General features: G+C 43.6%; 1 protein-coding gene across 1 annotated transcript in view; it reads right to left on the bottom strand.

Moving 5' to 3' along the window:
• The window catches only part of grpr (gastrin-releasing peptide receptor), a 79,525-nt gene that overhangs the window by 43,966 nt on the left and 23,467 nt on the right, over positions 1–12,092 (bottom strand). Inside the window, exon 2 of the mRNA XM_078231963.1 lies at positions 8,346–8,697. Within this exon, the coding sequence (XP_078088089.1) occupies positions 8,346–8,697 (352 nt within the window). The remainder of the gene's footprint in view (positions 1–8,345; positions 8,698–12,092) is intronic.

Consider the following 12,092-nt stretch of genomic DNA (forward strand, 5'->3'; position numbering starts at 1 on the left):
GTAACCCCACTATTTAAAAAGTGAGGCAGAGAGAAAGCAGGGAATTATAGACCACTAAGCCTGACGTCAGCATTGGGGAAAATTCTAGAATCCATTATCAAAGATTTTATAGCAAAACACTTGGAAAACAGTGGCAAGATTGAACAGGGTCAGCATGGATTCACAAAAGGGGAATCATAATTGACAAATCTACTGGAATTCTTCAGGATGTAACTAGTAGAGTTGATGAGGGGGAGCCAGTGGGTGTGGTTTATCTGGATTTTCAGAAGACTTTCAACAAAGTCCCACATAAGAAATTAGCATGTTAAATTAAAGCACATGGGATCGGGGATAGTCTATTGAGATGGATTGGCAGACAGGAAACAAAGAGTAGGAATAAACGAGTCATTTTCCAAATGGTAGGCAGTGACTAGTAGGGTACTGCAGGTATTAGTGCTAGGACCCCAGCTATTCACAATATATATTAATGATTTAGATGAGGGAACTAAATGTAATATCTCCAAATTTGCAGATGACATGAAGTGAGGTGGGATAGTAAATTGTGAGGAGGATGCAGAGATGCTTCAGTGTGAATGGAACAAGTTGAGTGAGTGGGCAAATGCATGGCAGATGCAGTATAATATGGATAAATGTGAGGTTATCCACTTTGGTAGCAAAAACAGGAAGACAGATTATTTTCTGAATAGCAATAAATTAAGAGAAGGGAATGTGCACCAGTTGCTGAAGATAAACATGAAGGTGCAGCAGGTAGTAAAGGAGTACGTTTGCCTTCATTGCGAGAATGAGAATAAGAATTGCGAGACTATTCGAGTATAGGAGCAGGGATATCTTGCTGCAATTAAACAGGGTTTTGGTGAGGCCACTGTGAGCAGTTTTGGTCTCCTTACCTCAGGAAGGATGTTCTTGCTCAAGAGGGAGTGCAGAGAAGGTTTACCAGACTGATTCCTGGGATGGTGGGACTGATGCATGAAGAGAGATTGAGTCGGTTAGGATTATATCCACTGGAGTTCTGAAGAATGAAGGTGGATCTCACAGAAACCTACAATTCTAACAGGACTAGACAGGGTAGGTGCAGGAAGGATGTTCCCGATGGTGGGTGTGTCCAGAACCAGCAGACATAGTTTAAGAATACAGGGTAAACCTTTTAGGACTGAGGTGAGGAGAAATTTCTTCACACAAGTAAACCTGTGGAATTCATTACCACAGGAAGCAGTTGAGGCCAAAAGCATTGCATGTTTTCAAGAAGGTGTTAGGTGTCGCTCTTGGGGCAAAGAGAATCAAAGGATATGAGGGGAAGGTGGGATCAGGATATTGAGTTGAATGATCAGCCATGATCATAATGAAGGTGGAGTAGGTTTGAAGGGCTGAATGGCCTACTCCTGCTCCTATTTTCTATGTTTCAGGTCGATACTAAATGCCCTATGGGACATTAAGGAAGAGCAAGAAATATTTTCAGTAAATCAGACACATTCCTCCGTCAACTAAACTTATCATTGATTTCATCCCTTTCTGTGGGACGCCTGCTACAAATGAACTCCCACGTTTTTCCAACATACCAGTTGTCACCGCACCATCTCATTCTAGTTGCTTTACTGGATGTGACGCACTTTGAGATGTTTCTGAGAGGCATGATAAATATGAGCTTTACTTTATTCCACACATTCTTAACAAATGACAGCCCTTGTAAACGTCACCATATTTCAAACTATAAAAATGGTATTTTGCAGATTTACAACCGTTTTTTCTTGCAAGGCTCTTCACAGCTGCCTCGGATATTTGAATAAATGGTGATTAACATGCAAAGCACACAAAATATTTGTTCACTGCACTCCCCAGACTTTACCAGCACTCTCCAATGTAGTTTTAAGACAGTAATCTTGAAATTTCTGTTGCATTAAATGCTGAAATCAGCACTTCGTAAACTCACTGGCCTGTTGCCTACTGAGCGCTGTATTGGGCATTGCTGTAAAGCTCGATGGACCATGTGACTTCTCACACACCAAGTCTTTCTTATACAAATATGCTCATGAAAGGTACTTTATGAGGGAGCGTGCTGTGCATTCCTGAAGGAATCTATTGCTCCTGTGAGATAATAATCTTGGACGTTTGTTATTGCCATTAGAATTCACTGTGGTATGGCACATCAAGAATGGGGGTGTTTGCTGCATTGTGAAATTTTAGTGATACACAGCTCAAGTATTATATTCTTGACTCAGAACAGAATGTTTGGATTGTATTTTATTGCTCTCCATGGGCAAGTTTTAATTTTATATCTGTGTGTCAGCACCATTTATTTCAATTGCAGTCTTGCTAATCCGTTTCATACCATACATTGGCATATAATCTGGTTAACTGGGCCCGAAGCTTGCAGTCATGAAGAAAAACCATTTAAAGTTCAACATTAAACATAGTTTCAACAATTGTGTCCGAGTAATGCAACAACTGGGAAAGCTCAGATTTCTTCTAAATGTTCTTTTCCTGGATCAGGAGAAGGAATGACTGGTTAAATTTGGTCAATTTATTCATGGTCAGATCTCAGATGTGATTTTTGAACAATTGTGGGGATGTGGGTGCATTGGATGACATTACAAATGCAGTAATAAGTCATATGAAGTTTCTTTATTGGCCATTTTAATATTGGTATTAGCAAAAGTGAAACCTGGAATAACGAACAAGAGGACTTGTATATGAACCTGATCTTCACTGCTGCATCACTAATCCAACAGTTTTCAATTTTATGCTTAAGCTATCCTGTGATTTCAATGTAACATTTCCAATTTAAGCCAAATTGTGGGCAGTTTTATGACTGTGGGCTCACATTCACCAGGATCTGAATTGCAACTATCCAAACTCTTAGCCAGCAGAGATTTTCTTCAAAATAAACTGGGTTGGATTTGAGTTTGAATTAGAGTCATAGAGGTTTACAGCATGGAAACAGGCCCTTCAGCCCAATTGTCCATGCTGCCCTTTTTTTTAAAACCCTAAGTTAATCCAAATTGCCTGCATTTGGTCCATATCCCTCTTTCCCCATCTTACCCATGTAACTGTCTAAAAGCTTTTTAAAAGACAAAATTGTACCGCCTCTGCTACTACCTCTGGCAGTTTGTTCCAGACACTCACCACCCTCTGTGTGAAAAAAATGCCCCTCTGAACCCTTCTGTATCTCCCCCCTCTCACCTTAAATCTATTTCCTCTAGTGTTAGACTCCCCTATCTTTGGGAAAAGATATTGACTATCTAGCTGATCTATGCCCCTCATTATTTTATAGACCTCTATAAGATCACTCATCAGCCTTCTACGCTCCAGAAAAAAAGGTCCTAGTCTATCCAGCCTCTCCTTATAACTCAAGCCATCAAGTCCCGATAGCGTCCTAGTAAATCTCTTCTGCACTCTTTCTAGTTTAATAATATCCTTTCTATAATAGGGTAACCCGAACTGTACACAGTATTCCGAGTGTGGCCTTACCAATGTCTTGTACAACTTCAACAAGACGTCCCAACTCCTGTATTCAATGTTCTGACAAAGGAAACCAAGCATGCCAAATGCCTTCTTCACCATTCTGTCCACCTGTGCCTCCACTTTCAAGGAGCTATGAACCTGTACCCCTAGATCTCTTTGTTCTGTAACTCTCCCTTCTGTAACTCTCCCCAATGCCCTACCATTAACTGAGTAAGTCCTGCCCTGGTTCAGTCTTTCGCATTTATCTAAATTAAACTCCATCTGCCATTCATTATCCCACCGGCCCAATTGATCAAGATCCCTTTGCAATCCGAGTTAACCTTCACGTCCACTATGCCACCAATCTTGGGGCTAACCCAATTCACGCAATTGTGTGTAGTACAGGTGACATTATTATGTGGATACACAAAGGGAGGTCTTGCTCATTTCTCTGCACCACCCCCCATCCCCCCCATCCCCCCACAAGCATCCCATGCATGCCTCCATTTTATTTTGATCTGACACATGTGGAATCCTGGAATGCATTTGGAATGTTGGAAACAAACTATTGAGAAATCTATGTCTGTACAGTTTCAGTTTGTCCAAAATAGAATGCATGCTCTCTCCACATAAGGACAGAGTCTACCTCTCCAAATCCAGAGAGTGGCTCAGTGGTTAGCACTGCTGCCTCACAGCTCCAGGCTTTATTCCGGTGTTGGATCACTGTCTGTGTGGAGTTTGCATATTCTCCCCGTGTCTGTGTGGGTTTCCTTCGGGTGCTCCGGTTTCCTCCCACAGTCCAAAGATGTGCGGGTTGGGTTGATTGGCCATGCTGAATTGCCTCTTAGTGTCCTGGGGATGCATAGGTTAGAGGGATTAGTGGGGTAAATGTGTGGCGTTACGGGGGTGGGGCCTGGGTGGAATGTTTTCAGTGCAGACTCGATGGGCCAAGTGGCCTCCTTCTGCACTGTAAGGTTTCTGTGATTTCTATGAGCTTTAACACAGATTCACAGGCCCATAGTTTAGCAATCCCCAAGTGTACACCGCGGAACTGTTTGAAGCTAATTCATTAAAGCCACATTGTTTATCAGTATAGAAGGGCTTCCAACTGCATGTCCCTCTGCAGCCACCCTATCAATTAAAAGACTGGCACAAGAGTGTTTGGGAGCCAAATGGGTTGAATCCCTGTCGCACCAACTGGCTGCCCTCTAGGTCCCATTATTAAGCTGACTAGCAAAGCAGTCATCAACAATAAAAAGAAAAGAAAGACTTGCATTGATATAACACTCTCCACAATCGCTGGACATTACAAAGTACTTTACAGGCAATTAAGTATTTTAACCAACATTGAACAACGAGCAGCAATTAGTAATTCAACCCCTCGCTGCCATTTAATAAGATGGTTGCTGATCTGATAGTAACCTCAAGTCTGCATCCCACTTACCCTAGATAACCAATCACTCCCATCCTTACAAAGAATATGCCCACCTCCACCTTCAAAATATTCAAAGACTCTGCTTCCATCACCTTTTCAGGAAGAGAGTCTTAACCCTCAAGACCCTCAGAGAGAAATAATTTTACCTCATCTCTGTTTGAAATGGGCAATCCCTTATTTTTAAACAATGACCCTTAGTTCTAGATTCTCCCACAAGAGGAAACGTCCTCTTAACATCCACCCTGTCAAGACTCCTCAGGATTGGATGTGTTTCAATCAAGTCTTCTCTTGCTCTTTCAGCAGCTTTTGAAGTGTAGTAACTGTTGCAGTGTAGGAAACAACACCATGGAACGGCTTGGTTCAAGCAGCCAATTCACAAGTGCATTGCCAGTATGTACATGTTGGAGCTATTTCAACCCCAAAGAGATGGTATATCTCCACCCTTAGGAGGACAGTCACTCGTTGGATATTAGACAAGTGAAGTTGAACCCTCACCAATAGATAGCATGTGCCAGAAAATCTTCGAGTGGCATGCTGTGCACTATATAATGTGGGAGGACATTCTAACCATTCTTCCAACTGACCTCAGAATAGAAATGCACCATTCTTCATGAATATACTGCATTCTACCAGTTGCAGGCAAGGCACTTTTCCAACAGACTTCTCTCCCTTTAATGTTTTATTTATTCCTTCAAATGACTTGGACATCCATGTCAAGACTTGTATTTATTGCCCATCTCTAATTGCCTTTGTAAGGGTGATGGTGAGCTTCTTAAACCATTACAGTCCTTGTGGTGTACATACACCCACAGTGCTGCTGGGGAGGCAGTTCCAACTAGTCAACATAGTGACAGTAAAGGAATGACAAAATATTTCCAATGACCTTGTCCTTCCGAGTGGCAATGGTCAAAGGTTTCGAAGAATCCTTGCTGGGTTACTGCAGTGAACCTTGTAGATGGTACATACTGCTGTTACTATGTAGCAATGGGGGAAGAGAGTGAATGTTCGAGGTGGTGCATGGGGTTGCAATCGAGTGGGTTGCTCGAATTGTCTTGGGTGGTGTTGAGCTTCTGAAGTGTTATTGGAATTGCATCATCTACTCGGCATTTCTGGCTAAAGATGGTTGCAAATGCCTTGCCTTTTGCACAGCGGGCCAGGAGATTCAGGTGGCACCTGACTCGTGCGACCTGTGCTGGATGTCCGGCCCTGAGCCCGTCTCCCAGCACCGGATTTCTGGCACCATCAGTTCCGCGCTGGAAATCGGCGCGGAGCTGCATTACATATGCAGGCAATGATTTGCATATAATATAAATTTCATTAGCAGGCCTGGCACTGAAGTCTCCAGGCCCGCTAGCCTCTCCCCACCCGGCCAGGGGTATTTCACTCCAGCGGGGTTTACAGTAGCTGCCCACTAACAGGGAGCTGGCAGCCTGACCCTCATGGAGTGAAGGGTAGGCAATTGAGGCCCTCCAGAGGGTTGGGCGCTGGGGGTACCCCCTGGGCATTGCCACCTTGGCAGTGTCCAGCCTGAGCCCCCAGCATTGCCCAAGGGGAAAAGTGCCAAGAGAGCGGGGCCTGATGGTAGGTTGAGGCCCGGGGGGGGGGGGGGTCCCACTGCCACTCTGCCATCCAGATCAGTGCAGGAGGGAGGGAGGCCAGCGATCGGGGCTGACCATTGGGGGCGGGGGGTGTTAGCCTGCTTGGTGGGGTGGTGGTGGGAAGGAGTCGGGGCTGCAGGAGGTTGTCGGCATTGCAGGGGGTGGGTGTGGTTTGAGACTGCCAGTGGGTGGGGGGGATAAAGGTTGGTTGGGAAAGGGGGTTGGGGTCAAGGCTGGCCTGGACATGTCTGGGAGACCAGCGATCTGGCCATGGGAGGCTCAGAGGGCTGACATTGCAGGGATTGGGGTGGCCAGCAATTGGGAGGCTGGCAGTGCAAGCTACTGTGTATGTGTTGATCTCAACGCATGCACAGCGGTCCACTCAGCGCTATGCTGCCAACCTCTCCAGAGGGAATAGGCCCCACCCACAGCTTTTCAAGGGATTCACACCAGTGCATTCAGAGAGCCTGATTTTACCATTGCGTCGCGCCCAAAAATGGGCATGAAAACTTGGTAAAGTCGGGCGTGAGGCGATTAGCGTGATCCGCACCCGCGTCCGCGCAGATGCCCACTTTACCAAGGCCCGAAAATGGCCGCGATTGGAACCATGCCCGAAACAGGCACAACGTCAATTTAAAGACATTTGCATGCATTTAAATTGACTTAATGAGCTGGACGCCCAATCTTACTGCATTTCCCCATTTACCATCGCGTTCACCCATCCAGATTCGGCGAGAAACAGACATGCTCAGCAAAGGTCTGTTTCATGCGCTCCAGCTTCTGAAGAGGTAAGTTCAGAGCTTCCAACGGCTCTCTGACTCAGGTCGGTGGGGGTGGCGGGGGGAGGGGGAGGAGGGGAGGAGGGAGGGAGGCCAGATCATTCTCTGCTGGGGAGAGGGAGGAGGAGGCGGGACAGATATATCTCTGATGGGGGGGAGGGGGGAGGGAGGCCCAATCATTCTCTGGTGGGGGTGGGAGGGGAAGAGGATGACCAGATCACTCTCTGGTTGGGGAGGAGGAGAAGAGGGAGGCCAGATGGATCTCTGGTTGGGTGGGGGGGGGAGGGGGCAGGGGCAGGCGGGGTCCGCTGCCACTCTGTGGGCGATTGATGGGGTGGGAAGGGGGGCAGGGGGTCGCGATTGGTCTGGGTAGCGGGGGAGTGGGTGGATAAGGGGGACAGTTATGTTGTGAAGATGGGGCGATATCTGTGGGGGCCATCGCTCCCGCTTTTTCTCCCGGGCCGCTTTATCCGCATTTTGCGGCCCAGGATGTGACAGGGGAGCACTTTTCAAATTTTGTTTTCACTGCACATGCGCAGTTGAAGGCTCTGATTGGAGCAGCAGCGTTTCGGGCGTGATAAGCCCCGCCCACAGCGCAATTCAGACTCACGATTTTTTTTCAGGCTAGGTGCGTATGGGGGCGCGTGGGAACAGGTCTCCAATCTGAATTGCACCCAGATTCAGCACTTAGAATCAAAATGGTAAAATTGGGCCCAGAATGTGGGAGATTCTTTTGTAACTCCCACTGAAAAAACCAGCGTGATTTATTCACTTTTATGTCTATTTGACACTTAGAATTTTTTGGGGAGAATCGCCCCCAATATTTGAATACATTAGAAACATCACTCCGAGCATGAGCACTCTTTAAGATCACATGAAGAATTCTAGTCTAAAATGTTAATTGTAAACCGGATTGGTACTTGCTGTGATCATTATGTTTTACAGTGCAGTGAATGGAAATTGATTTGTTCGGCTGTAATGATTGAGTTCAAGCAGGTTTCCATGCTCGCAGTGTTGATTCGAAATGGCCTTCATCACATTATAATACAATACCATCACCTCTGGAGTTCATCAGTCTGAAATCTGTGAGCTTACCTGTCTCAAAATGTGCTGATTGCCCTCTGCTGGAATGTTGTAAGCACTCCTGATCAAGTTCTTGGCAATGTGGAAATAGTACACGGATATGATGAAGAGTGGGATGACGTAGAGAATCAGGAAGGATGCCGTGGAGTGGATTTTAGGATGCAGCTCATCGCCATGCGGGTATGGGGCACATGCCTTAAATGTTTTATTGATATGGGGGTCATAGAAGGAATGCAGATCAGAGAATACAGCATCAGGAACAGCCAACAGCATTGAAAACACCCAGATAAGGGCCGCTTTCACACAAATTTTCATCAGGGCATTGGTGGTCTGGATGTCCATGGGTCTGACTATAGCTTTATACCTGCAAGATGAATAAATGAACAGTATGTAGTAATACTGGTGGTAGATCGGAATAATTACACAAATAAATTACAATATACATGTATTCAGTGCAGCACAATGCGAATGATCTGAGGTGATCACTTTTGCTTAACATCAATGTAATTACTCCCAAATTAGTGCTTTCTCTTAGCCTGTAATTGTACGTTCAGTCCCCCCACACACACACACAATCTCCTTTAAGTTCAGAATACCCAAACATTAGAAAGTTGAGGTGGAGAAGCCGGCATTGGACTGGAGTGGGCATAGTAAGAAATCTCACAACACCTAATGAAGGAGCAGCGCTCCAAAAGCTTATGATTCCAAATAAATCTGTTGGACTTTAACCTGATGTCGTGAGACTCCTTAGAAAGTTGAGGAAGTGAGCTGCAGGTACAGTACTCCAAAGCTAACAACAAAAGCAGGATAAAGGCAAAATACTGCAGATGCTGGAATCTGAAATAAAAACAGAAAATGCTGGAGAAACTCAATGGGCGGGAATTTCTGTCTGCTCTTGCCCCAAAACTGGAAAATCCTGCCCGAGGTCAATGGATCTTTCCATGGTCAGCCAGCAATTTTTGATCCACTGGAGCAAGCTGAGAGGGGTGATTGAAAAGCAGCAGTGCTGGTAAGAGATTAATTGGATTAATTGAATTGTTTATTTATTTAATTAGTCAGCTAGTGTGTGTATTTTTTTGGCCTTTACTTTAACAGCAGTTTTTCAAGTTTAAAGTGAAAACTAGAAGTGGGCAGCAAAGGAGTCTGGGAAGGGTTTTTATTTTAACTTTAAAAGTCAGTTACCTGGGTGGTTCCCCCTCATTGATCCACTGGAGCAAGCTGAGAGGGGTGATTGAAAAGCAGCAGTGCTGGTAAGAGATTAATTGGATTAATTGAATTGTTTATTTATTTAATTAGTCAGCTAGTGTGTGTATTTTTTTGGCCTTTACTTTAACAGCAGTTTTTCAAGTTTAAAGTGAAAACTAGAAGTGGGCAGCAAAGGAGTCTGGGAAGGGTTTTTATTTTAACTTTAAAAGTCAGTTACCTGGGTGGTTCCCCCTCATTGATCCACTGGAGCAAGCTGAGAGGGGTGATTGAAAAGCAGCAGTGCTGGTAAGAGATTAATTGGATTAATTGAATTGTTTATTTATTTAATTAGTCAGCTAGTGTGTGTATTTTTTTGGCCTTTACTTTAACAGCAGTTTTTCAAGTTTAAAGTGAAAACTAGAAGTGGGCAGCAAAGGAGTCTGGGAAGGGTTTTTATTTTAACTTTAAAAGTCAGTTACCTGGGTGGTTCCCCCTCATTGATCCACTGGAGCAAGCTGAGAGGGGTGATTGAAAAGCAGCAGTGCTGGTAAGAGATTAATTGGATTAATTGAATTGTTTATTTATTTAATTAGTCAGCTAGTGTGTGTATTTTTTTGGCCTTTACTTTAACAGCAGTTTTTCAAGTTTAAAGTGAAAACTAGAAGTGGGCAGCAAAGGAGTCTGGGAAGGGTTTTTATTTTAACTTTAAAAGTCAGTTACCTGGGTGGTTCCCCCTCATTGATCCACTGGAGCAAGCTGAGAGGGGTGATTGAAAAGCAGCAGTGCTGGTAAGAGATTAATTGGATTAATTGAATTGTTTATTTATTTAATTAGTCAGCTAGTGTGTGTATTTTTTTGGCCTTTACTTTAACAGCAGTTTTTCAAGTTTAAAGTGAAAACTAGAAGTGGGCAGCAAAGGAGTCTGGGAAGGGTTTTTATTTTAACTTTAAAAGTCAGTTACCTGGGTGGTTCCCCCTCATTGATCCACTGGAGCAAGCTGAGAGGGGTGATTGAAAAGCAGCAGTGCTGGTAAGAGATTAATTGGATTAATTGAATTGTTTATTTATTTAATTAGTCAGCTAGTGTGTGTATTTTTTTGGCCTTTACTTTAACAGCAGTTTTTCAAGTTTAAAGTGAAAACTAGAAGTGGGCAGCAAAGGAGTCTGGGAAGGGTTTTTATTTTAACTTTAAAAGTCAGTTACCTGGGTGGTTCCCCCTCATTGATCCACTGGAGCAAGCTGAGAGGGGTGATTGAAAAGCAGCAGTGCTGGTAAGAGATTAATTGGATTAATTGAATTGTTTATTTATTTAATTAGTCAGCTAGTGTGTGTATTTTTTTGGCCTTTACTTTAACAGCAGTTTTTCAAGTTTAAAGTGAAAACTAGAAGTGGGCAGCAAAGGAGTCTGGGAAGGGTTTTTATTTTAACTTTAAAAGTCAGTTACCTGGGTGGTTCCCCCTCATTGATCCACTGGAGCAAGCTGAGAGGGGTGATTGAAAAGCAGCAGTGCTGGTAAGAGATTAATTGGATTAATTGAATTGTTTATTTATTTAATTAGTCAGCTAGTGTGTGTATTTTTTTGGCCTTTACTTTAACAGCAGTTTTTCAAGTTTAAAGTGAAAACTAGAAGTGGGCAGCAAAGGAGTCTGGGAAGGGTTTTTATTTTAACTTTAAAAGTCAGTTACCTGGGTGGTTCCCCCTCATTGATCCACTGGAGCAAGCTGAGAGGGGTGATTGAAAAGCAGCAGTGCTGGTAAGAGATTAATTGGATTAATTGAATTGTTTATTTATTTAATTAGTCAGCTAGTGTGTGTATTTTTTTGGCCTTTACTTTAACAGCAGTTTTTCAAGTTTAAAGTGAAAACTAGAAGTGGGCAGCAAAGGAGTCTGGGAAGGGTTTTTATTTTAACTTTAAAAGTCAGTTACCTGGGTGGTTCCCCCTCATTGATCCACTGGAGCAAGCTGAGAGGGGTGATTGAAAAGCAGCAGTGCTGGTAAGAGATTAATTGGATTAATTGAATTGTTTATTTATTTAATTAGTCAGCTAGTGTGTGTATTTTTTTGGCCTTTACTTTAACAGCAGTTTTTCAAGTTTAAAGTGAAAACTAGAAGTGGGCAGCAAAGGAGTCTGGGAAGGGTTTTTATTTTAACTTTAAAAGTCAGTTACCTGGGTGGTTCCCCCTCATTGATCCACTGGAGCAAGCTGAGAGGGGTGATTGAAAAGCAGCAGTGCTGGTAAGAGATTAATTGGATTAATTGAATTGTTTATTTATTTAATTAGTCAGCTAGTGTGTGTATTTTTTTGGCCTTTACTTTAACAGCAGTTTTTCAAGTTTAAAGTGAAAACTAGAAGTGGGCAGCAAAGGAGTCTGGGAAGGGTTTTTATTTTAACTTTAAAAGTCAGTTACCTGGGTGGTTCCCCCTCATTGATCCACTGGAGCAAGCTGAGAGGGGTGATTGAAAAGCAGCAGTGCTGGTAAGAGATTAATTGGATTAATTGAATTGTTTATTTATTTAATTAGTCAGCTAGTGTGTGTATTTTTTTGGCCTTTACTTTAACAGCAGTTTTTCAAGT

Source organism: Mustelus asterias, chromosome 17, assembly GCF_964213995.1.
Source record: "Mustelus asterias chromosome 17, sMusAst1.hap1.1, whole genome shotgun sequence".
NCBI lineage: Eukaryota > Metazoa > Chordata > Chondrichthyes > Carcharhiniformes > Triakidae > Mustelus > Mustelus asterias.